General features: G+C 37.4%; 2 protein-coding genes across 4 annotated transcripts; both read right to left on the bottom strand.

The window, feature by feature from the left end:
* Positions 1-772: 772 nt before the first annotated feature.
* On the bottom strand, positions 773-19576 carry ccdc30 (coiled-coil domain containing 30). 3 transcript variants are annotated; one of them, XM_060894265.1, is made up of 29 exons: positions 19181-19576; positions 18935-19083; positions 17753-17935; positions 16270-16390; positions 14900-15090; positions 14707-14796; positions 14497-14580; positions 13547-13700; positions 13365-13436; positions 13171-13286; positions 12916-12990; positions 12734-12807; positions 12056-12248; positions 11867-11959; positions 11520-11645; positions 9160-9297; positions 8842-9020; positions 8370-8580; positions 7990-8112; positions 7681-7851; positions 7050-7259; positions 6175-6332; positions 5846-6011; positions 5518-5639; positions 4522-4663; positions 4295-4431; positions 4100-4217; positions 3921-3979; positions 773-3632 (listed from the first exon to the last, which is right to left on the bottom strand). In XM_060894265.1, exons 2-29 carry the CDS (start codon positions 18947-18949, stop codon positions 3422-3424), a joined length of 3732 nt encoding a protein of 1243 aa, XP_060750248.1. In that variant the 5' UTR covers positions 18950-19083; positions 19181-19576; the 3' UTR covers positions 773-3421. The 3 variants fall into 3 exon arrangements, with proteins under 3 accessions (XP_060750248.1, XP_060750247.1, XP_060750249.1); XM_060894264.1 differs by having other exon boundaries at positions 18935-19576; XM_060894266.1 differs by lacking the exon at positions 14497-14580 and having other exon boundaries at positions 793-3632; positions 18935-19575.
* A 1024-nt stretch (positions 19577-20600) lies between these two features.
* Positions 20601-26723, bottom strand: usp21 (ubiquitin specific peptidase 21). Its single transcript, XM_060894233.1, has 12 exons — positions 26570-26723; positions 25202-25255; positions 24997-25114; positions 24610-24724; positions 23956-24078; positions 23768-23832; positions 22996-23099; positions 22824-22910; positions 22655-22733; positions 22439-22546; positions 21212-21326; positions 20601-20803 (listed from the first exon to the last, which is right to left on the bottom strand). The coding sequence occupies exons 1-12, from the start codon at positions 26702-26704 to the stop codon at positions 20713-20715; spliced, it is 1194 nt and encodes a 397-aa protein (XP_060750216.1). The 5' UTR covers positions 26705-26723; the 3' UTR covers positions 20601-20712.
* Between the last annotated feature and the right edge of the window lie 35 nt (positions 26724-26758).

A 26758-nucleotide genomic window follows, 5' to 3' on the forward strand; every position in this document is an offset into this window, starting at 1 on the left:
CGTATGGTCTTCCTTTCAATAATGAATTGAATAAACCATGGTGATTGTAGTATATTATTAGGTAACACTAACAGTAATAAATGTCATCTTTAATATGTAAAGTGCTTCATAGAAATCTTTAAAAAATCAGGATATAAATTTTGAAATTTATCACTAATGAGCAAACCAGAGACAACAGTGACTAGGAAAAGTTTATTAATTTATTGCTTAATTATACGTGGATCGTTTGTTCTCGTTGTTAATCAACACAGTAAACAATGCATTAAGGAAACCTTAAACTTTAAATTTTTCAAATTTTGGACTAGAGAAGACCGCTACAATATCAGACATTTCTTACATCAGTTTAATATGGCATATTTATAACTTTTAACCGATTATAACACCAGATTTCAAACATAATTCCTATGTAACTTTGTGCTCTTAGCAAAGGGATAGCTTGCACCTGATTAAAACACTAAAACAAATGTTTTGCACGCAGTTAATTGGGTGGTACACGATGAAGGGTGCGCTGGGAAATATTTGCAAACGAAGCATAATTATGTACATGTATGTTCCTTGTACTGACAATCAAATAAAGGTGACATTCTACTTGTGATAAACAGGTGCAAACTCTCAATTTGGTGTTTTGGAGCAATTTTAATTGTAGGTGATTTAGTTCTTGTTTATGGACTGTTCACACCTAACATTTTGTGAACTGCTGGTTTCTAATTTATTTACGTAATTTAACTGAATATGCGGTTTGATTTTCTGAAAACAAAGAACTGTACAGCAATGAAAATATAATCACTGTTTAATAAGAAAATACACATTTGTGTGCTCAGTTGTTCAGCAGTGGGATATGATAAACACCATGAACATTGATTATTGTCAAAACAAGGAGGATAGTGATTACTTTTCTGCAGGTGATGATAGTGTAAGAAATAATACTTCACACAATTTAAAAAAATATATAATAATAATACCCATGTAGCTCATACTGTACAAACTATACAACACAAACGCTTTTCATATAAGACTGGAAAAGCAACAGAACTACTTTTAGTGCAATACTTCAGCTACAGGCTTTGAAATCATTATTAAAGTAATGTGACTAATACCTTAGTCATAGACTTAAATACCCTCAGGTCTGAATTCTACTAAATAAAAAGTAGATCCGACTCTAAATACAAAAATCTGATTAGAAAAATTCATTCCGTTTTTCAGCTGTATGGAAATCCCAAGGCCAGGGTGCTCATGTACAGTGGATACAGAAAGACTACACAGCCTGTTAAAATGACAGGTTATTGTGATGTAAAATAAATAAAATAAACCAAGATAAATTATTTGAAACCTTTTTCAACCCCTTAATATAAAATTACAACGAAAATTAAGTGAAAAACAATCCAAAACATTTTTGAAACAAATAAACTTAGAATAGCCTGGTTGTGTAAATTTACACATCACATTCATTCTCAAGTTCAAAAATGATCATACTGTTGTCATTAATTAAAGGACAAGACAGACGCTTATAAAGGAGGCTGCCGAGAGACCTACAGCAACAGTAAAGGAGCTGCAGAAATATCTATCTAACAAGTGCTGATGACTCTCTACATGTCCCAACTATCTCATATTCTTCACGTCTGAGCTATAGGTAAGGGTGGATAGACAAAAGCTCTTTCCCCTCTCTCATATCCAAAAACATCCAAACAAAATCTCATTAAACCCGATGGCAAAATGTGTTTTGGTCTAATGAGACCATTTCCATAAGGTATAATTATTGGATAATTTCAAAAAGGTATGTTTGATGCATAAAAATGCTGCATCCCTAAAATAAAACCCTACCCACGATGCAGCATGGTGGTAGCAGGCTCATGCTTTGGGGCTGTTTACATCATCAGAAATGAGGCTTTTATCAAGGTTGAGGGAATCATGAATAGCTACAAATGCTTTTACAAGATCTGCAAATCAAGTTGTCATGGTAAGATGTGCCATGCTGATTGTCTCTTACCCAAAACAACTTGCCTAAAATCTGTTTTTCCACTTAATCTTAACATATTGTAATTTCACATTGATGGAAATGTTACCATTGTGGGGGGGAAAAGCCTTAATGTGATTTATCTTTGTTTCATTTTTTAATCACAAAATCCTGCCATTTTACCAGGGAAGCGTAGATTTTTTACATCCATTGTACAACATTTCTATTCTAAGAAATATTGGGATACGAGTGCTAGCTAAGTACAAGCTCCTAATATTACCCATGAGCAGATGACAGGTTAACAGAGAATAGAAAAATGTGACCTTCTAAAAAATATGTAAAATCTTAAACGATTTATTTTATAGATCCCATGTTTCTATAATTTGTAACTGTTGACACATACACTGATCTAGACTTGACAATGCACTTTAGACCATACGGTCATTAATTTTGTACCAGATTTCACTTGGATCCCAAACGTACAAAAAAAATTTTCTATTTGTAAACATATGCACAACGTACCACTTGACAATAAAAGTGCTGTAGCTAATCCCATATCATGCCTCTTTATCCGGATCAACTTATATAACACACATAGCATGTTACAGCTGCACCACAAAAAGTGTTTCCTATCTATAATTTGTGTTCCTAGGCTGTAATTTGTGCTTTGGCCTTGATCTCAAATGAAATATATTGCTTTGAAACTTTTAAAACATTTCTCATAGCTCCAGCTTGGCAAATCATCTTCTCTGTGTAAGTCAATAAGGTTCTAAGATTCCAGAGAATCACAATCTGTTCCCTTTGACATTTTCCAGCACTGAAAACAGGAGGGTCAAGTGAATGGATGTTTAATTCTGACCACATGGCTCAGCTTTATGGCTATTTGGAATATACACGAGTCCTTAAGTACTGGATTGGGGACCTCTACAGAATACAAGTGGCAAAGGCAATAAACTCAGTTGAGTAGTAATGACTGAGTAAAAATCAAGGGTTTGATTAAAGATTAAGATTAAGATTAAAGGAATCTTTAACCAAGACTGTAAAAACGATAAAGATTGTTCAGTCACAGTGACATTGTACTAAAACAATTATCATTTGTATAATCTGGCTTCCAATTACACACGATTTTGTATAAAAGCACTGTACAGAATAAGCCCAGCTTTTTTAGTCTAAGGAAGCATTTTTTTTAAAGAAAAGTGAATCAACCACAAAACTGATGCCAAAAGGCAGGACTTCCTCTTCCTCTAGTCACGCTCGGATTCACCTTCTTCAGATCCACAGTGAAATGATACTAGATTACTAACATTATAAAAACATCTCGGAGCATGGTAGGCAACACTGAACCGATTTATAACGACCCTTGTTTATCTTTGTTAATCAGGCAACTTCTGACCCGGTGACAGTTAGAACAAACTGCTGTAAATCCGGAGATAATTGGCAAGCTTGGTAATAAGGTGCAGTTTTTTTTCAGGCATCTTCGCTGGAGACACTGTGGTTCTCTTCCTGATGCTGGGTAACACTGGGAGCCATGGAGGAGCTCACATTTAGGTAGCCAATCTCTGATGGTTGAGAGGTGGGCAAAGAGAGAGATGACTCCAGGCTTTTGACGTGTTCGCCCACTTTAACCCTGCAAATGGCATCCAACAGTCCCCACGAGTCGCGGAGCCCCAGCTTCGGACTTCATAAAAATTTCACGAACACAAGAAGGTACAATTTGTAATAATGAAAACTGAGATTAAAGGTGGTTTCTGCTTAAATATCAAAACGTAGATGACTTGTTGGTTTTATGCAGTCACACTATGATTGGAGGATGTACTGTTCAGGTCAAGTTAACTTATGTAGGAATGTAGACCAAGTTTTCATCAAAAACTGTTGTACAATACAAAATACAGCACATGCATTGATTTCACAGTATCTACAAATAGCAGCTCATATGCCATCTTCCTATAAAAATAAGTATATATACCTTGATGCCTGCAAGAGCCCATCAGGAAGAGTATCAGAAGGAAATAATTTCTTTACCTCCTATTACAGAAATGGAAATATGAATACATTTTGATACATGATTACAGAGTCAAACGTGCTTAATGCATTCCAACAATTGTAAATGACATTAATGAACAGCCACCATTTACTTATCTTTACCTCAGCATTACATACTGATTGAAGATTTCGCAGGGCTCGCTCTAAAACTCCGATTTGGTTGGCCAGCTTCAGTGTTTTATCCTGCAGCTGCTTATTCTCCAACTCCAAGAACTTCACTCTAAAGGGAAATGAAGAGATCTTTAACACAGAGATGTCTAGCATAGTGTGCTTTGAGGTATAAATAGCCATTCAGACCTCTGCTGCATGTCTGTGGCTGTTCGCATTCCGTTGTTGCCCATCTCCTCAGCTTCAGTTATCCTCCTAAGCAGCTCTCGCCTCTCCATCAGGAGCTGCTCATTCTCCTCAGTCACAGTTCTAATCCAGACCTTTTCCTTTCCAAAAGGGTAGAAAAGCTGTCAGGATTCGGTGTTGGCATTTTATACATTCAGATTATGCTTATTGGACAATAAAATGTGTCTCACTTTCTCAGACAGACTCATTGCCAGACCTAGATCATTCTCTAGCTTCTGGATCTTCATGTCTCGCTGAGCGGTTGCCTTCATGAACAACTGCTTTGCTCTACGTAGCTTGGCCTTATCAACAGAATGTCTTTCGTTGTTTCGCCTAAAAAATGAGCAAACAATTCAAAACCTTTAACTTTTTCCTGCAGAGATGTTAAGTAGCCCCTGAAATCAAAAACAGTATTTTACTAATGTTTTTTGTTTTTAACTAAATTTAAAAACCAATGCTAAAATTTTAAAACCTTAGAGGACAGGTACTCTTCTAGATACACTCTGTGTAAATGAAAGCTATTTTTTTATAAAGCAACATTATTTGCTTATTGAAGTACCATGATAGCAATAATAACTAACTAGAACTTGTTGCACAAAAATTATGTCCAGTTAAATAAATTACTGAGAATATACCAATGCAATTTGAAACTCTAGTAGTTTTACAAATTAGCTTACCAACAGGTCACTTCAAATGGCAGGAGAACATGAGGTCCCTTTATACATTTACATTTATGACATTAGTTATTCAAAGTGCTCACAAAAGTGATCAAAGCCTCCATCAGTGTTCATACTGGTTCACTAGGTCAACTAAGAGCACATGACCGTTTAAAAACAATGTTTAATGAATTATGATAAATTTTTTTCTTATCAAAGAAATTTGTGGGAAATGTCCATCATTCTCCCATCTGTTGCCACAAAGTTGTATGCACACATTTGTTAATTGTATAGGATGCTACAGTATAGCATTTTAAATGCTATAGTGGTACAATTTACCATCACTGGATCTTAGAGGCCCAAACCTGTTCCTGCATGACAAGGCCCCCTCACTCACCATCAGTGTCTAACCTCACTAATGCTCTTGTAGCTGAATGAGCAACAAATTCTGGAATGGGATGGTCATGTGTTCACAAAGCATTGGCCATACAGTGTATAGGCATACATGAAGATTGTTTATGAAGTCATTACCTGAAGTTGGCAACAAGCTGCTGAAGGATATTCTGTAGCTCCTCCTGCAGTCTTTCTGACTCCTGCTGGGATGACATGAGCTGCTCCTCCAATTTAAGGCAACTCTTCTGACTGAGGCTCTGCTACAAGACATACCATACAACAGCATGAACAACTGTTACTACAATAACTTGCATCGCTTTCCATGCAGGTATTTACAGCAACCAGATTTAACAAGTTATCAGCAGGTTAGTTCTGCCACATTAATTCTCGCTTCTCTGCAATACCATAGTTGAGGACTTAAGCCCTAAATTAACAATAAAGCCTTTAAAGAAGTGAATAAGCAAACCTGTTTCTTGGCAGAGCTCAGCTCGCTCTCCAGCACTTCCAGCTTCGTCTCCATCTGCTGGGAGCGGTGGGAGAGCTCAGAGTTAACGCGACTGATGGTGGCCTCTTTCGTCCGCAGAGAACGCACCTGCTGTTGCAGCTCTTCTTCCCTCTTTTCCACCAACTTCCTATCAACTCATAAGCATGTTGTTCTTGTTGATCACACAGACTCCAGTGTCTTGGCACTTATTCACACGTCAAATAGTAATTGAGGTTTATACTAAAGCCTTTTATGCACATAAATGTGACTTATGGAGCTCTGTGTTATGCTGTGTCAGGTAGAGAACTCACCTCTGGAGCTTTTCTTCATGCAGTTTAGCTCGGAGGGCAGACAAGTTATCAGACATGTCTCTGGTGTCTCTCTCCAACTTACTGGTCTCTCCAGCTCTGGCTTCCTCAAGACGCAACTGATGTAGAGCGTTTTTTAGTTGCTGCTGAAGCTCCAGCACCTTTAAACAAGTACAGCAAGTAGTACATATTTATGCATTTATATTTTCAGACTGATTCGATGTAAGTCTAATTAGCTTGTGCATTTTAATTAAAGACGCACATTTTGTTTCATATTAACGACACTATCTGAATAAATACTAAATATGTATAAAAAAAAAAGACAAGACCAGTCATTCATGATGAATGCTGAGGTAAAAAAGAGGACAGGTTGTATAGGTCATAGTCTGGTGTGGAACATTAGCTTCCTGAGGACACATACTGCTCTACTCTACATGCTACTGCTTTTTTACACTTTTACACTAATTAAACAAAGCAGCTTTTACACAAAACAACAAAATATTGATAAAATGAGGCCCATTGTTAGGGAAATGAAAGCCCTCTGAATGCGTATTTTAAACCATTAAATATGTTGAAAATTACCAGTTAATATTTTGTGGTAATTAGCAGAAATTATGCTTACAAATATACACATTATCTTGTCCTCCTGTTATCCAAATAATTGACCACATAGAAAGCCACCTAGTAATCTACAGGATTGGGATTTCACTTGTTTTGTACTGAATAAAGTACTGAAAAATAGTAGCAAGATGTTAACCAGAAAATCTTCTGTCATGCAAAATCTTTGCAGCAAACCTTCCTTAAAATTACAACAACACTGATTTGTGCTCACTGGCTTTGTCTGTACTGGTTTGTATATAATTAGCCCTCAGCACTACCTTCTTGTCAGCAGCAAGAACTCGTGCTCTCTCAGTATTGAGCTCCTCCCGGAGGCTACTGCTGCTCAGTCTGTTCTGATTGTTCCTGGCCAGTTCCAGGTCCAGCTCCCGGGCTCTCTGTTGCAGCTGTTCCAGCTCTGCTGACTGTGCTGTTGCACTGGCCTCCAGCTGTGCCAGTTTACTCTGAGCCTGCTTCAGCTCTGCACACAGCTAACACACCACAGATCTTTCAGCATTCAACTTAGCACACCACCACAGCAGAAATGTAGAATTTTTATACTTTACTTCCACTATAACTTATTCAAATCTTAGCAGGTTTATGCCATAATGTTTATACTGTTTTTACTTTTTGTTTTAAACATAGTTACACACTCACACGTCTTCACTGTTTAATGTAATAATATTTTTTCTCTGGGTTGTTTCATGTTGTTTACATGTTCAAATATATTAAAAATAAAAAACATTAGTAGGTAAATTGTATTCAGTTCCGCCAAGTGATTCTACCTTATATTTCCATACAACTGTGGATTTTTCCATCCAAAGACCAGTAAATATTTGTACATTTACACATATATTATTATATAAGCAATCAGACGATCATATATACATAACCAATTCCCGTTGGAACTACCTTGATCTTCTCTTGATCTAAAAGTGCATTATGCCTCTTAAGGTCAAGATTTTTCTCCCGTTCGTAACGTAGCTCTCGTTCAGCTGAAGTGAAGAGGTGCTGCGTCCTCTGCAGGTCCTGCTTTAGCTGCTTGTTCTCCTCACCCTTCTGCTGTAGGACAGAGTCCTGGGCCTGGGAACAGATTCAGAACTAGAATCAAACCAGAGCTAAACTACAAGTATAATATTGCCCCAAGTAGCACTAGTCCCATCCACAACACAGGAGGGTGTTTCTAGTGCATGTGCATTGTGATTGCAGCTGTGTGTTGACCTTGACCCGAGCCTGGGCTTCACTGATCTGAGCCTGCAGAGCCAGCTGGTGCTGACTAACCAAAAGTCTGTCCTGCTCCAGGGTGGTGTGCAGCTTACTCATCTCCGACTTCACACATGCCACCTGGAGAAGCAAAACATAAGCACTGACATATGGCCAACATAGGAACTGACCAGTCATGCTTTCTGTGCAAGCTACAGAAATTAATCCCCAAATCCCTTATATCCTTACATAAATTAAAAGAACCATTATTATAAAAATAAAATGTCTTCCAAATCTTCCAGTAATGCCTCATGGAATGGTCATAATGTACTAAAATAACTCCACACAAGCAAGGCAACGTAGTATGCTCAGGTCAGTCAGTGAATTAAGAGTCTTGCCTGGCTGAGCTTGTTGTCATTTCCTGTAAAAGATTTGGGATTAGGGTCACACACTCCCTCCTGCTGGGCAGCCTGGAGTTGTTCTTTCTTCAGCTGCAGTTCCAGCCCGAGCCGCTCCGCCTGGCCCTCAGCTTGCAGCCTCTCCTGGGCTCTGACACTCAACTCAGCCTGCAACTCCATCACCTGCCTGCGCTTCTCCACTATCTCATTCCTAAGACACAACACATTCTATTGTACAGATTTTAAAAATATAGATATGATAATTTATGAGATCACATCCTTGCTTCACTGGAAGTGAGCTGTGACTTAGCTACAAATTTAGCTACATAATTATTTTTTATTCCACATGACAGCAAAAATAGTTATGAACCAAACACCAGTGCACATTTAACACCTTAATTGTAAACTGGTATATAGTGTACACTTTATGATCCTTGTAAATCACCAGTTTGTACATTATAAACTTCCTTACCTCAGTGTGCTGTGTTCTTTCTCCAGTTTACACAGTTTGGACTGCAGCTGTTCAACTAGAGCATTAAGCTGCGTCACCTGCTCCCTGCTCTCTCTCAGTTCCTCCTGCACTCTGCTGCCCTCTATGTGCTGTGCAAGCTCGTCCTGCAGCCGTGATCGAGCACGCTCCAACTGGGCCACCTGAAACATGACGTGCAGTTAAGAAACGTGTCAGACACAACGCATACATTTGGGACATTCTAGATTATCTGTATATACATTTCTGTAAACAGGTTGATATTTATTTTTTGGTTAGTCTGTTATTAGTCATCATACAGACCTTTTCTTCCAAAATTCCCTTTTCTCCCTTTAGCACGGTGAGGCTCACGTTAAGGGATTTCCCTTGCTGACGCTCAGCCTGTAAGCTCTGCACCTCTATACGCAATTTCTTCAGCTCTGTATGCTCGCTCTGCAGTGCCTAAAGACAAGCAGTCCATATTCTAAATAGAAGTCAATATCCTCTTTATAGTAATTACTCTCCAGCATTTTTCTAAAATCTATTGTACCTGTAATGTATGTGCGAGTCTCTCAGACATTATCAACATGCTCATTACAAAAAAATAATGAAATAAGCTGAAAGAAAAACCTACTAAAGAAAGTTGAAGGTCAATTGTAAAAGCAGTCATTTAGTGTTTATGGAAAATGTGTGAGTCTTTTGTGAATAAGATGTGAATTCACATTATGTATTCCTGAACTGCAAATTATATCATACAGCTTTCAATTCAGCTTGAATCAAAGTTGTGAAAATGAATATTGATTTATTATTATTTATATTATGATTAATTTTCTATAACACCGTTTTATCAAGGTCAGAGGGTTTTGCGGTTTCTCTGTAACATGACAAGATGCATCGCGTCTCAACCTCAAAAGGGTTATAAAGTATGGTAAGGAAACATTAAATATCTTATAAATGATTATAGAGGAAATAGTTGCAAATTTTTGCAAACATTCCACCACATTAAATGCTAAATTTTGCAAACATTCCACCACTTGTTGTTTAATTTAAAATATCTTAATTATTGGCAAATTGCTGTGTTATAAGTGGAATAAATAACTTGCACATTTATTGGAAACTAATCAACCCTACCCCACTGTTGATTATTTTTTTACAGCACATCCATTTTTTTTAAATGCTGCCTATCGATGAAAATCAGCAGTTCAGTAAGTTATGAGTAAAGGGGCTTTCCATTTGTTTTCTCAGTATAGGAAAATGTATTACAATTGGTAATACATGGTATTGTCCATGGTAAATTCCCCTACAGATTGGCCTGTCAAGTGTGTCAGATGCATGGCAGGACCTTTGATATCACTGACTGCTGGAAAAGGTCATTTTCAGGTAAAGACTGAAGAAAAAAAAAAGCTGGAATATTATTTTACTCCACAGGCACTTATATATATATATATATATATATATATATATATATATATATATATATATATATATATATATATATATATATATATACACATACACACACACACACACACGTATAAATAATAATATGTATAAATAATAATAAAAATAAAATATCATCAGATTTTCAAGAAGTCCCTTTCACAGATATATTATACTGTACTTGGTCATTTTTTTGTGTTCCAATATGTTCCAATAGTATATATCTGTGAGAGGCAAAAGTATGTGAACCTCTAGGTTTAGTACTTAATTTCAAGGTCAAATTAGAGTCCATCTGATTTCACTCGATGAGATGACAATCAGGTCTCCATGAGTGTCCTCTCATTTAAAGAACAGAGATATATCAAAATCTGATGTTCATGACGTGTATTTGTGGGAGATGCTCATTGCAAAAACAATGGAGGAGATTTCTGAGGCCTTCAGAAAAAGAGTTATTGTTGCTCATCAGGCTGGAAAAGGTTACAAAATTCTCTCTAAAGAAGTAGGAAATTTAAGTCCATTGGTACATTCCCAGAGGTGGTCAACAAGCAAAGATCACTCCAAAAGCAAGACACATAATAATCTGTTGGGTCAGGGAATAGTCTGCATGGAGAAAGCCATTACTCTCCAAAAAGAACATTGCTGCCCATGAAGTTTGCTAAAGATCATGTGGACAAGCCAGAGGGCAACTGGAACAGAAAATTTGAGGCATGAGACAAAAATAAAACTTTTTGTTTTAAAATGAAAAGCATTATTTTTGAAGAAAGAAAAATAATGAATCCCAGCATAAAAACCTTATACAGTATGTGAAACATGTTGGTGATGGTATCATGCTTTGGGCCTCTATTGCTGCATCTGGTCCAGGACAACTTGCCATCATTGATGGAACAGTGTATTCAGAATTATGCCAGTGATCTCTAAATGAACATGACAAGACATCTGTCCATGAACTGAATCTCAAGAAAAAAATGGGTCATACACCAAGATAACTATCACAAGCACCCAAGTCTGTCTACCAAAGAATGATTAAAGAGGGACAAAGATAACGTTTTAGAATGGCCAAGTCAATGTCCTGACTTTAATCCAAAAGAAAAATTGTGAAAGGACCTGAAGCAAGCATTCCATATGAGGACACCTACTAAAATCTGAGTGTTGAATCTCTTCTGTACTGAGGAATGAGATAAAATACTTCTAAGCCATTGTGCAGGACTAATCAAAAGTTACAGAATGACTGTTGAGAGTATTACCTGCTTCTCTTTTCTCAAAGAAGACTGGGCCAGTGCTAAGTCCACTTCTAAGCGTTTCCTCCAGTCCTTCTCCTCAGCAAGCCTACTCTCAAGAAACGTCAGCCTCTCTTGAATACCACCTTGTACCTTTGGTTACACATAATACACATTATACATAATAGTGAATAAATGCATGGTTTTAATGTATGCCAATTGCGCACTAGACAATTTAAGCCTTATGGATATCAGATATGCAAATACAACTCTTCATGTAATAACCGTTCATGCCTTGCTGACTCTGTTGTATTGGAGTATTGATAGGGTCATTCAATGTCCAACATACCAAGAGTAAAACTAAGTGCAGCTACCTCTGAGATGGTCTCTTTAGTCTGGTCACCCTGCTCCACAGGTCTTTTCTCAAGGGTACTTTTCGCATTTAACTCTGCCTCTAGATTTTTAATCTGCAAAGACAAATTTCATTAACACTTCCCCTAATAATAATAAAAAATAAAAAAAAACAACGAGTAAGGTGTTCTTGCAGCACTGTGAGTTTTGACCTTTCTTTGCAAGCTGTCCACTTCACACTCATGGCGCTGTCTTTCATCTGTTGCTTTGTTCTGTGCCTCCCCAAGCAGGGCTTCTAGCTCCTCATTCCTCTCTACCAGCTCCTCATGCTTCTGCTGCTGCTTCTGCAGCCTCCTCTCCAGCTCCCGAAGGCGGCAGTCCTTATCCTCAGACTCTCTTCGACACCTGCTCACAAACGCAGACAAATATATATGAACAAAGTTGCATACAGTAAAATGTGATCATAAAATTAGAGTACACAAATTCAACAGACAGGTTTCTTATTCATTATTTATCTTTGACCTATGTTTACCTTATACCTTTATAATATAAGACAGAGTGCTGCAATGTTTGCTTAAACAAGATTTAAACAATCATTGGAAACAATAATTGCTTAATGTTCAGTTTATGAATACAATAACAAGCATGTTGTAATTTTTTTCATAGCTATAATTCACATAAATCTTGGCCCACATTCTTGCCATGTTCTGGACCATGCTTACATTTTCTGGCTTTACTGAACTTGTATACATTCTCTCAATAGACAAGTTTAGATTAGTTGAGAGGAAGAAAAAAGATTATTGCTGTTTTCTGATGAACTGCAATTCACCAACAGCTAAAAAAAAAATCATCATTTTAATGTAATAAATTACAATATGATTTTTTATTACCTTCTATGGAATTGATCCTTTTCATCATTTACTGGTGTACCTGACCGTTCTGAATGATCCACATTTCCATCAACCTAAGCACACACATTATGTGGGGAGTAGATTAGAGCAGTATGGCTAAGTCTATGGTTTAAATTGCATGTGTTGTTACTGTTAGTTAAACCCAATTCACAGTAATTTACCTGTACAGATTGATTGGAATCAAGATCCGTTGCAGGTTTATCTCCATAACTGGGATGAATCTTAAAATTCTCAATCTGTGGAGACACAGCAGTGAGACATATGTTATGTGCTGTACCCAACACAAGTTACAAAAGCCATTAGCATAAATCTATTGTCTATTCTATTCTAAATAAAATGTTACTACGGGAAATAAATGTTTCTAAGCAACCTTTAAAAGGTATTCCTCACATTTACAATTAAGAAATATAACCCACCATTTTCAAAAGTGTCTTCCTCTCAGAGTCCAAGGAGCGCACTCTGTCTCTCAGGGCCCGAATTTCTGCGTCAAGTCTCTTATTGTGTTCTTTTGCCTTCTGCAGTTCCTCCATATCTGCCGAAGAGTTACTTTTTAGAACCAAACATATTTGGTCAGAGCAAAGACCTATCTGAACTTTCAGCCAGTTCTTACCAAACTGCTTTAACTGTTCTACTTCTTGTTTAAGCTGTGTGACCTCCTCTCTGGATGTGTGCAGATCAGGGCCTAACATGAAAACACTGAATCATTTACACATTTACAATGAACAAGAAGCAATGATAAGTAAAATCACTAGTAAATAGTTCATCACTTGTACCTCGCTGTGATGCACTTACCGCTAGCATGCTGGCCTTTCCGAGCCACATCAAGTTCGTCAGTTAGGTGCCGAATCTCCTGATGAGCCATAGTGAGTCTGCAGGATGCCTCTTCGAGATCCCTCTCCAGCTTCTTCCTCTCTGTACGTTCCCGCTCCTGTTCCACACTGTGTGCCTGAAAGAGAAAATGACATACATTTCACTGGCTAAAGATCTTTCAGTCTTAAGGTTGTGTTTGGAAGAAGTTACGCCAGCATCCATGCTTGTGCTCACCATGCATCTGCCACATTGAGGAGCTTAAGTGAAGCTGAATGGGGAACATGCTTTAATGGCAACAGAGCCAAAAAACAGCCACCATACACCAGCTTTATCTGTTGACATGCAGCCTAATCTTATGTTAATAATCGACCTAATTGCTCAAACAGAACAAAAAACAAAACCTTCATACCTCAAGCCAATCTGACGAACCAGTAATCAACAAAACAAGCAGAATCAATAACCCATTAAATAGGAGGAAAAGATTCCCTCTGCAGTCTATGACTCTGTTCTGACTCTTATGTTCTGAATCTACTGTATGTTTGACCAAATTGTAAAACATCTTGTGAGCATAAGCAAGGTGAGTGAACACTTCCTAATATTATGATACACCTAAGCATTTAGTCAACATGGTGATGTTGACTCTAATCCCATATCCACATGCAGAGCTGCAGAGTTTAGGTACATTCTATATCAGTAATTTGGCAGGCCGAAGGGATCTTAACACGTCACCAGTTAACGAAAACCATCAGAGACAAATTATTTAAAACCTAGTTGGTTAGACATGGGAAGACATGCCAGAAGCCGCATACATTCAGTAAATTTAGGGAGAAATTGGTGGCTTGCAACCGAGTGATATGCATAGCTGAGAGACACATTCCTGCTTGTAATGACAGCTCGAGGAAAGAGCGAATACGGCAGTCATGGGAACATACAAGAGGGAGGCTCTGTGCCATTTTTGTTGCCTTGTGCACACCAAAAAGCTTCCTCCATGTGCTCTGAGCTGCGGATTCGTTCCCCTTGGAAATAAAATTAAGGATGCATAGTCATAGCACATTTCTCAGACATACTGACAAAATAGAGATCTGTTCATGACTGAAAGATTTAAATAGAAAACAACGGAAAGTGCACTGAGATCTCCTTACCTTGCTCATACTCTCTTTAGTGAGCCGCATCATTTCCTTTTGCTGCCTGAGTTCCTCCTCCAGGGTGTGCCGGATGTGGTCCAGTTCCTCCTAGTTTCCATACAAGACAGAAGCCAAAGTCCATTATAAACATACTAATTACTTATTTTAAACCCAATAACTCTGCTTTGATGGGCATCATCTCTGTTAGTACCTGTAGGTGCACCTCTCTAAGGTTGCCTGTGAGGGTCTGAGTATCAAGCTTCCTCTCTGCAGCCTCCAACCTCTCCAGTAAGGTGACTCTTTCTACCAACAGGTAAGCCACCTGCTCACTGGAACTGCTGTTACTGATTTCAGCAAGGCCTTCCTGCTCCAACATCTCCGTCACCTCTTTATACTGACACTCTAGAAAACAAGGAGTTCCTTTCAGACAGCTTGAGTAATCTAACAAAAATCAGGAAACAGTCATGCCATATTTACTTCTTCTAAGAGGTAAGAGGAGAGAACAACTTGAAATTCTAGGAGACCAATTTTATTTTATTGGTATAGGGCATAACAACAGTTACAGACACAAAAATCTTTGAAGAAATATAAAGATTCGGATCCCAAAAGTACAAGCGAGAGCCGCAATGGCAGCAAGAACCTCCCTGAGATTATACGACATGAAGAAACTTTGAGAGGATCCATAAACATAAATATAAATATCCAGAAATATGTCCAATATGAGCATATTGAGAATATACGTCCTGCAATAAGTGCATGGCAATCTTTATAATTACAGCAAGTACAAATCTATATACTTGATGTGAATAATGTCCACATTCCACAGAATATGGAATATATGCTCTTTCCATTGGCCATAGGTCCAGTAGCATTAGCCTGCCTGGTGTTACCTGCTAAAAACTAGTACCAAACAGAAATAAAAGATGTAACATACATTTGAATCATATTTATATAGTATGCTAGCCCAAAATGTTTTATAAAGCAGCATGAATTAATAAAATAATTTAGTTTTGTGATCAAATGCTGTAATATGACGTTTTAGTGCACTGATTAAGAGCCTTAATACCAGTTTTGGGTAGTCATATTTTAATTTCAGAACAAAGTGAATTTTCTGCTGATTGTCACCCATGAAAGCAGCAATTTTATGTAGTCAGTATAAGCTGCTTAACCAAACATCCAGACAAAGAAACAATGCTAAGCCAATATCTTCTTAACTATGTTAAACTTAACGATACCATAACTGTTCTAGTCCCCACTCACATTGGTGTAAAATGAACTACATTTACAGCATCTGGCAGACACCCTGATCCAGAACGACTTACATATACAGTATCTCACTGATACAGCTGAGTAATTGAGCATTAAGGACCTTGCTTAATGGCCCAGGAGTGGCAGCTTGGTGGCCCTGGGATTCAAACTCAGTAGCCCAATACCTTTATTAGAACACCAAATATGCTGGTTCAATTGTGAATTGGTATGTAATCCATTTTATCAAGTAACCAAGTCCAGCTAGCTTTATACTTCTACCAGTACTACTTGGATGACTGAAAAGCTTCATGTACAACATTTTGGAAGACTTACCTTGCTGGTGCTTTATCTGTTCGAGCTCAGCACGGAGCTGTTCGTTGTCCCTTTCATATTCAGCCGTCAGACATTCACGCTCCTCTAGCATGTTGCGAATATGTTCCACGTAACTCTCCACCTGAATCACACAAACAATCTTATTAACATCTCTTAAACTTGTTGTGGGTTTCTTTATTCTCTACACTGTCCAAAGAAGTAAACTAAAAACAAAACATTTATGTTAGTACTCATTACAGATGTAATGAGCTGAAACCGAGATCCATATAATGTTAACTGTTATTGCAAACTATTAAAACTATTGCTATTAAGTTACAATTCTCATATTTCTTAAATATCTTATTTAGGATGACACTAAGTCTCCTTTCCAGGTGAATCTTTTATGAATGAAAAGCAGGCTTTTATTTGTCACCTCTACATTACAGTTAAATACTTTTGTTTGCATAATCCAGCTTGTTATGAGGGTCAAAAATGACCCATGATACAGCGCCTCTGAAACAAAGAGGATTAAGGGCCTTACTCAAGGCCTCAAATGTGACAGCTGGCCAGTGCAGAGGCTTGAACCCCAAACCTTCTAATCAGTAACCCAGAGCTTTCTGTCTCTCTGAAGGCCATTTGTTTAAAGTGGCACACAAGGTTGGAAGTCCTGTGTTGTAATTTATAATCAAAATGCTTCCATAGAAACCATTCCATTGGTATGAAAGATGAGGACAGGGAAGGTCAAGCAGATGGGGATATACTAAATGTATATTTAAGTGTATAAATATACATTTACATGTTTTCCATTTAGATAAATGGAAATTAATTTTCATAATAATGCACAGACACAGTAGAAACAATAATGTTAATGCATGTTCTACTCTAGGGCTTTGCTGATTTTATAATTATTTATATAGCTGTTATGAAATACAATGCAAATACAACAGAAAGCCAAATAATTACAAACTTACAGAGAAGAGAAAGAATTCCCATCACTACTCTGGAGTAGTTGGAGACCTGGTCCTGTTTATTGAGAGCCTAATTTAACATTTATTTCCAATTTTTCTAAACCACAAAAGTACCAATATATATTGCATGTAATTTGATAGTCATCTATAATTTAAGGAAGCATTCTGGTCTGATAATCATTTGGTTACTTTTACAGACCAGTGAATACAGGGTTATTGTATGAACAAAATGACTAAGTAGGCAATATGTGTTAAGCTTTTTATGTAGACTGAATGGTGCGATATCTCACAGAAGACCATTTGATACAAACTGTTGCTGTTTTTATCCTTACAAAATATTTGACTATAATTTTATACTAATAACACTATAGACAGCATGTGAAAAAGACTGTAAAAGCAACAGATCATGGTCATCTAACTTTGTTGTGAGCCAAGCACATATAGTCATTATAAAATGTTGATGAAGGAGGGGAATTGTTATCTGATCATTAGCTATGCTTTACAGTGGCTCAGAAGCCTGCCATCTGGATACTTACCTCTTTCATCTCGCTGACCTGCTGTTCACGGAGAGTCTGTAGCTCTTGTGTGGCTGATGCTAGGCTGCATTCACTGCTCCGTAACAGACGCCACATGTGGATCTGACGCTCCTCCAGAGAGGCTTGGGATGAGATGCCATCCTTCTCCAAACGCATGGAGAGCTCCTTCAGCTCGTTTTTTTCCTTGTGGAGAGATACAAAAACGCTTGTTCAGACGCCAACAAGCATTCACAAGACGTGCAGGAGTATATGATCCCTGGGTTATTTGATACACCAAGCTTTAAAAAAAACCTACAAGTTTGTTGTTGAAGCAACCAAGTTGTAATATGATGTGATACATGTTGATGTATGTGCTTTCTGAGGGACAGCAAGTAGCTTGGTTGCCAAGAGCATTCGAGACACAACACACCCTCTTCAGATCTAATGACTGACAGTAGCTTAGATAAACTAGTAACTAGCTAAATATAGAGAAAAGAAAAATATATGCAAAAGCCATTTTTAACGGTGGACAAGATTTTGTAGCTATGCCATACATGTTTTGAAGTCAATCAATGGAGCAGATGGTGATGGAGAGCCATAGGGCCATCATACTTGGACATATAACATGCGCTCAATAAATCATACACTGTCATGAATGTGACCTTGCACAACATCCACCATCTTCAAAATGAATAAACTCAAACTATTTTCCCTCAACCAAAAGAGCAATAGCCTAAAGCTCAAAGATTTTAAAGTTGTTGAACACGTTTCTTTGTAAACATAAGGAAATAACGGCTGATTTATTGTCTCTTTTTAATACCACACCCAAATGTATTCAGTGTATAGCAAAAATGTGTGTTTTTTTATGTACATTTACATTTACAGCATTTAGCTGAGACCCTGATGTAATGTGACTGTATGTGTGTGGAAACTGTATATGTGAAGAAACATGAACACAAACCTACAGATTGAGTCATTAAAAAAATTTTTTTTACTGGGAAAGAGATTTTTGTCCATAACACTAAAGAAAAAGCTCTGAAACACCCATTTTTATTTGGGGGCACTTTAAGAAATCATGACTAAACCGGTTCATACATACACGAGGAAATCGTTTCCTTATATGGTCATTACATACAAAGCATGAAAACTATGCAAACACTTCAATTGCTCTGAGTGTAGAAATAAACCTGATGCACTTCATACCTGTTTCTGCTCCATGTCCAGCTGAAGTCCAACAGCGGTCCACTCATCACTTGTAAATCAGCTCACAGCACTGAGAATACACTCCAGCTTGCCGTTTCCACCATTTAAAGACCAAACCAAGCTGATTATATACTCTCCTAAGCATCATTCTGTATGTAGAACACAAACTCTGTCATGGAAACAGCTCCGAATGCTAATAAACACCACACACTAACTGACCAGTGCATGGATTAACCTGTTGCTCACCGGTTTTGTAGACATTAATAGAACCGTCCCGAAGACGTCAAAGCAAAGTTGCTAACGCTTAACGTCAAATTAGCCACAAACGCAGATATAAAACACGTACACATCCCTACATCCCTACTCTTGTGCAAAGTCTGTTTCTGTTTGGCCTTTCTGTAGCCACCGCTAGCTCTCTATAGCTTCATGGCTAGCTAGCCAAACTTGTAACAGCTGATCACTTGCTAGTCTAGGAATAAAAAAAAGTTACCCTTGGATTTTTTTTAAACTGTTTAGCACAGCCTACAAACAATAAAAAAAAACTCATGAAAATAAATAAACGAATTAAAAAAACGGAAGTTAATATACAGTCATCTGAATAGTTACGATTGTCAACATTGAAGAAGGCTCGTGCTGGCCTACTACATAGCTTTGTGAGGAGCTTGCACCTTGGTAACGGAACATACCATTAGGTCGTATCGAATAGGGAGGGGATGGATGTTTTACGGATTTTCAAAACAACAAAAAAAAAGAAAAAAAACAGTACTGTCCAGTAGATGGCGACAAATACTTTTAAAAGCTCCGAACTACCACTGTAAATAGACCTGGTTTCACTTAGAGCTGGTGAGAAAAGGTTTCTTGAAGAGTTTTAATGTTGCAGCTGGCAGCCTCCCTACTTGGTCTATTCTTGGTCTTGTCACTGTGATGCTCATTTGTCTCTATTTGTTGGTGATGGTCTTTAGTGTTCCATGGTACAGCTAACATTTTGTAATATAACATTTTGTAATTCTTTTATACACCTCTCCTGATAGATATCCTTCAAGAAGTCAGATATCCTTCAAGAAGTCAGATATCCTCAGAAGTCTTTGTGGATCATTTCTTCAGCATTTTAACATTAAGGGTGAAAAACATCCTGATATGATATGTCTTTGATTGTTGTTTTTTTATTTTAAAAAACTCATTTTATTTAGATTTTTGTGTGTGTGTGTGTGTGTGTGTGTGTGAGAGAGAGAGAGAGAGAGAGAGAGAGAGAGAGAGAGAGTATATGTGTGTATGTGTATGTGTATGTGTGTGTGTGTGTGTGTGTGTGTGAGAGAGAGAGAGAGAGAGAGAGAGAGAGAGAGAGAGAGAGAGAGAGAAATCTTTACACATGACAAACTTGCTGACTAATTTGTGCTTTTCTTAAATTATTGTTCATCTGCAGACTTCTAATCTAATGCATAAGCACGGGTTTACTTGAACAAAAAAGAGATGTAAAGTTTTATGGATTCATCACCTTTTATAGATTTTTGTGATGCAAAAAGTTTTTAACAAAAAAACAATGTCACTAGTCACACAATGTTAGAGAAATTGTAATGAAGTAGTTTCAAATGTTTATTTAACAAACATATTTATAACTACAAAAAGTACTTTGAATATAACAAACAGTTTTGCTGGCAATTAAGAGTCCTTTAGTTTCATTGAATCCATGTTTCTGTTGAAGGTCTGTGAACACAAACTTCATTTCCTTAGGAGTGGAATTGCCTGCTAAAGTCTTGACCTAATGTCTGAAAAGAGATTCATTTCCTGGAGGCCATGTTGTTTTTAAGTGTATAGAAGAGAAGATAGGCCTGACTGGACTGAAGCTGGTCCACAGATATTTGGGTAACACTGTGAGAACAGACAGCACAGAAGCGTTAAAAACAAACAAAACCTATCCCAAATAGCTTTAATCAACAGTCATTAAAAAAGACATTTCAGAGCAAAATCTACCCCAAAATGGTGTTATTTAACTATAATTTTAGACGTACCAAAACAAATGCACATGTATTTGTATTTTTGGTATATGGTTGCACCACAAAACCCGGCTAATTCTGGTTTCTTATACTGGTAAACTTTGTTAATTACCTTTTAGTATATTCAAAATGTCAAGCATTACTGATCAGACACACTTACTATTATCACGTGTCATATGTTTCCTATGTGAGATGGAATATCACTGTGAAAGAGATGTGCAATAACATGACAGTATTTGTGAAACTGTGCATTGCAGCATAGTGGAAAAAGTCTTTCACTCACCATGAGTCATTATAGCAGCACCAACCTCCTTTATCCTGACAGACAGCTGTGTAGTGACCCATGTTCACAGTGCCAGTGTGGTCACATAGAGCATATAGATCATACAGTACTGGGCCTAAACACACAAGAATATGAATCTGTTACATTGCCTTTTAAAATAATATAAATGTAGTTATGGTAATTAGGCGAGTAAAGCTGATTATGTTTGTGCTGGTCTCCGACAACTTGGTTTTGTTTATGTAAAGTTATGTTTAGTTAAGTAAATCTGTAATTACTGTGATGTCTATTGTTCAGCAATCATGGTGGACTGAGCTCAGGTTTCTGCACTTATCATCCAATAGAATATCTGTAAATGTGATCACAATGACCATGGCATAGCTGTTTGTAACAAAATAATCAGTCTTTTCAACCATGGAGAGCAGGAAATCATGTCAAACACACTCATTATCAAACCCTGAGGCTAATGGAGCAGAAGACCAGATCAGGTTCTACTCCAGTCAACCAAAAACAGGAATCTGAGGACACCAGAACTGGACAGGTGAAGATTTCTGCAGATGGTAGGATTTGGTGTAACATTTCAGGCTGGGGGAGGTGTTGTAATGCTGTGGGTTACGGACTTCTAGCATGACAATGCTCCGTGTCACAAAACACAACACATCGTCTCAAACTGGTTCTATAAACATTACAATGAGTTCAGTGTACGTCAGTAACGTCCCTACTCACCAGCCCCTACTCCAGCAGTTCACCATGTGGTAGATGTGAGACATGAATATCCAGCTAAACAAATTTACACTGGTTTTGTGTCAGTGCAAGATTTGCATCCCCTTAACCAGTTTATCCCATTTCACCAGTATAGCGGTGCTCCATTCTGCTGGTGCAATGGGATAAACTAGTTATGAGGATGCAAATTTTTTATTTAGCTATGCACAAACCCCATCAACCCCAGCCCATTTTTTTGTGAATAGATTCAATAAGGTGTTGGAAAGTTTCATTTGAGAGTGTGTACAATTCACCAGTATAGTGGTGCTTCATTCTACTGGTGCAATGGGAATCGACTTATCTGACAATAAAAAAGAGAAATACTTATGAAAAACTACAAATTCTTAAATCCCCAAGTGTCTAGTTTGATGAGTCACATCATATCATACCTTTTGCCTCACACCTGTTTTGTGTCCTCCGAACAGCTTTTGGTTGCTATACAGGAACCTATTCAATAAGTATACTCACCACAATCACTCGGTCCATATGTCCCCAAGTCAAGATCCGTTAGAGGGAAAGACACTGGTACTGTACTTTTCCGGATCGAACACCTTGATGCTGTAAAGCGTTTTAATTCTAAGACAGTCAGTTAAGTAAAATTCTATGGAGAACCTTTAGCCTTATTATATTCATTACTAGTGTTACTGCCATTATTATATCCAGTACATAAAGTGTAAAGGATACGTATCACCAGGATTTTAGGGAATCTCTGGATGGTTAGACTTTTTGTGGTCTCTGTGCAACGATTACACTTCTCACACATCTAAAGTACAGAAAATGAATGACATTAATTAAGCATGTCCATGAACATCGTCCCTGCAGACGAACTTGAAGCCTCCTGTACTTTACCTACAGGTGAATTTTCTTCACTGAGTTTTTCCACGTGTGAGAACAGATCCAAACATTCCCGGAGGGTCACAGCTGCTCTGGAGTCACTCGTCTAAAACAGCACAGAGTGGAAAGAAAGGTGAAAGTTAGGTCTACAAATGTCCCAGACCAGGCCAAATCCAGGGCTTGTGAGTTACCTTTGGGATAGGCAGCGACAGATCACAGAACACATCAAATGTGTTGGAGTAGTGTGAGCAGACCGAGCAGTGCAGTGAGCTACGCAGCTGTCCAGAGAACAAATCTGTGACAAAACAGAGAAGAAATTATTCTAGACTGACAATAATCGTATTGTTAAAAAAAAAAAACAAAAAAAAAAAAACATGATTTGTTGCATATTTGTTGTGATTTCCATGCAACAGATCTTGCTATTTCCTCATTTTTTGCTTCTGGTCACATTTTTTTCCAGCCCTGATATTACAGCTTTTATACTTTTTGGTAATTTTATAATATATCAAAAAAATTCCAAATTGTTCATTAAAAGTAACTATATTCCATGAAAAAATTATTATGCTTTAATTATGTTCACAAATCTTAATTCCCATTAATGTGCTTAAATACAAAAGCTTTTTGTGAGTCAAATTGTTTGAAAGGTTCGACGGAAGGAAAACTCAATTTAGCAAAATATGTATAGTCTTTTTCTGCAAATACCAGATGTTTTTTGTCAGAAGTGTGAGTGAACAACACAAGACGTGCATTGTTTTAAAAATAAAAAGAATATATGGATGATGCAGAGCAGGTGTTAGAACAAGTCAACAGAAGCCTTAAAGCAAACTAGAGACTAATATCAGAAATGTTCTAAGGTATATGTTTTGCATTTCACACGTCTAGAAACAATTTCACACATTGCAAGCTGCACTTAAAAAATTATGTAAAAAAAGTAAACTATGTTACCCTGACAGTCATGCTTACCTACAATTATACTGTCATCCTTGTCCACGTATTTCTTCCACATAGCAGCTGCTTCTTCTGAAATTCTAGTTGGAAGAGTTAGTGTAGGATTTGCAGGACTATAAGGCTGAATAGCTGTTGCTTCTTTTAGATCAAAACTTGTGTGTGTGTGTGTGTGTGTGTGTGTGTGTGTGTGTGTGTGTGTGTACCTTAATCGATTGTAGATGGGCTCAGGTGTGTTAGCAGTAGCAGTGTGATGAGTGGGTCGGCGGTTGATTTCTGTATGTAACCGGTTCAAAAGGAATCGCAAGAACTCATGTGCATCCTGTTGACTGTCAGAAGGAGGGAGAATTTTCATTATCTGTATAATTACATCCTGCAAAACATATAAGCACATTATATAAAATACACGACCATGTATTTGACTTTAAAAATGTGTAGTCATTGATATGCTGACATTTATGTAGCATTTTTTGGAATGACTCTCCAATGTCAGTGCTGTGTATTAGTCAGAAGTAAAGCTGTGCGTTTTCTGGCAGCTCTTAAGGATGGAGAGTTTTGCGGTTTCTCTGTAACATGTCAAGCTGCAACTTCAAGAGAGGGAAGCAATAGAGGCTGGTGAAGGGATGACTGTTTTTAGCTTTTCTAACCTCTTCTATAATAACAGGAAGTAACGTGTTTTGTGGTCCTTACACCATTATAGTCAATGTCTATAAATGGATAAAATGTATGTAAAAACTCCTTACTTACTATCTCAGATATTACAGATATTGTAGTAATGCTACTGCAACATTTGTAGTCATTACAGTGACTGTGTTCATTTGAAATCAACAAGTATTAGAATAAATTACTGCTGTGACAACCTGTATCCACTGAAGCAAGGCAAGGCCTCTTTAAAGACATGGTAGAAGCGTTTAGGATTCACCGCCCTTTTTTCTTCATCTGTGCACCACAGCTCTTCCAAAATTTTGGTGAATTCTGGAAAAGTATTGGTGGACAGAGATATATTAGAAAAAGCCATGTGAAGATGAGACAGCTTTATATCAGACACAGTATGTTTTGATTGAACTGCAGAACATACTGTATGCAGTACGATTTTAGAACGATTTTATCTGTTGAAATTGGTTCTATGGTTATCACACACTTCATTTTTCAGAACATCTCATACTAGTGTAAACTGTGAGGCAGGTGTGTGATGCACTGAAAATCCAATGTGCCCAATGAAGTAGCGTAAGGAACAATAAACTCACCATTCATCAACTCTGGCTCTTGACTGGAGTACATGTCTTGGAGGTAGGTTTTACTCAGACAGTAGTCTCTAAGCCCCTGAGTGTGGGAGAGACACTGCAAAATGGCATTCAGGAAACACTGCAAGTGAACCACAACAAGTAGCATGTAAGGAAAAATCCTGCAATATGAAAGAACTGTCTAAACATTTTGCGTACTGTAACATACTGTGTTCCCGGTATTATGCAGCCCAGCTTGTCCATTGCCCAGCTTTATCTCTCTCTGTAGGATAAAAATTGCAAATGAAAACTAATCAAAAGATCATTTGTGTAGACATAGACTAACAAATTATAGGTTAATTTTATTCTCCCTCATTAGAAACCCTCTCAAAATATCCTGCCAGGCTAAACCTCTCCAGGGAGTGTACTGTTCTAACATCTCTAATCCTATTATCATGTACAGGGAAAATATGCTTGTGGAGGTTATAGAGGTTAACAAACGAAACGAATCTATCTACTTCAGACAGTAATGCAGCAGCTCTGTGTGTGTCTATACACATGTTCATGGCATTTTGTCATTAACACAGTAATAGGAGTTTAATGCGATTAAACTAAAAATGTGATTGAGTGATGAGGAGCTGAAACATGTGCATGCAGTAAACTGAATAAGAAACAGTCCAGTTAGACCGACACTAGACCAGGGATTCCCTCATGTCCTGGAGAGTCCAGTAAATTTAAATATGCCAAATAATCCTTGTGAGTTAAATAAGTAAAGAATAGACAATATGTACTAAAATGTTACATTTTGTTTTTATCCCAACAGTTGGCCAAAAAATGATAATTTTTAATTTATTTAATGGATAGCATCATATTTTAGGTGTTTGTAGTTACATGAAATTCTGTGGAACATCCACAAAACAAGATCCTGTTATTAGTGTGGAAATCACATTAAAAAACTTTTTTTTTCTTTTTAATTAAAAATTTTGAACATTACAACACAAAAAAGGTGCAAAGTGCAACTCAATATTCAGGAAGTGGCACAATTTCTAGAGCACCGAAGAATGTGTCCAGAAGACATTATGATGGATTTGAGCCAACATGGATAATCATAATCATGGCGTCTCAGTTTGAGTGAACACTGTCATTAAAAAAAAAATGGGGATATACCAAATTTTGAGACATTTTGAAATTCATAAAAAGATTTTTAAGGTTCTACTTTTCATTCAAGGTGTTTGTTGCAGTATCATCAGTTGTAATGAAATCCTTGGTGCTCAATTGAAAAAGAAATCCAAACAGAAGCATTTTCATCCCACTGTATGTTAGAGCAGCTACAGTTGGCCTTCTCTCTCCATTTTCCTCTCTCGATGTTAAAACCATACAAAAATTGTTCAGTTTGCTACATAACAGAGAATCCAGAAAGCACAAACTCCTCAGAAGACTAAAGATGTAAATCTTACTGACCGGTATTTACGTTACAAAGATTACTATAGAAACCGTAATGTGACCAATCACATAAGAATTCCACAGCACTGTTGTATAAGATGTAAATTATAGCATAACATTGAATATATTCCCATTAAAACACTAAACATCTCACCTCTTTGTCAGCCACCAGCAACAAGCCCATGAGGGAGGTGTAGAGCACCGACTGAGAGATGTCTATGTTTTCATTTTGGCTCACCAGCGAGCGACACAAGGACTGGCATGTGGTATCCATCTGAGTTCTCAGCATTGAGCCGTTATACACTATACTTACACAATGCAATTTGTGCACAAGACAAATTCA

The sequence above is a fragment of the Tachysurus vachellii genome, chromosome 19, assembly GCF_030014155.1.
Source record: "Tachysurus vachellii isolate PV-2020 chromosome 19, HZAU_Pvac_v1, whole genome shotgun sequence".
NCBI classification, from domain to species: domain Eukaryota; kingdom Metazoa; phylum Chordata; class Actinopteri; order Siluriformes; family Bagridae; genus Tachysurus; species Tachysurus vachellii.

Excerpts from the sequence above, each read along its gene's own strand:
- usp21 (XM_060894233.1), bottom strand. The coding sequence starts at position 26,704 with ATGCTGAGAACTCAGATGGATACCACATGCCAGTCCTTGTGTCGCTCG. Across the intron at positions 23,100-23,767 it reads GGATGACAGTATAATTGTAG|ATTTGTTCTCTGGACAGCTG; the intron begins GTAAGCATGACT and ends GTTTTGTCACAG. Across the intron at positions 22,547-22,654 it reads CCCTAAAATCCTGGTGATAC|AATTAAAACGCTTTACAGCA; the intron begins GTATCCTTTACA and ends TGACTGTCTTAG.
- ccdc30 (XM_060894265.1), bottom strand. Across the intron at positions 15,091-16,269 it reads ACAGATAAAGCACCAGCAAG|AGTGTCAGTATAAAGAGGTG; the intron begins GTAAGTCTTCCA and ends CTTGTTTTCTAG. Across the intron at positions 4,664-5,517 it reads CAGCTTGTTGCCAACTTCAG|GCGAAACAACGAAAGACATT; the intron begins GTAATGACTTCA and ends CTCATTTTTTAG.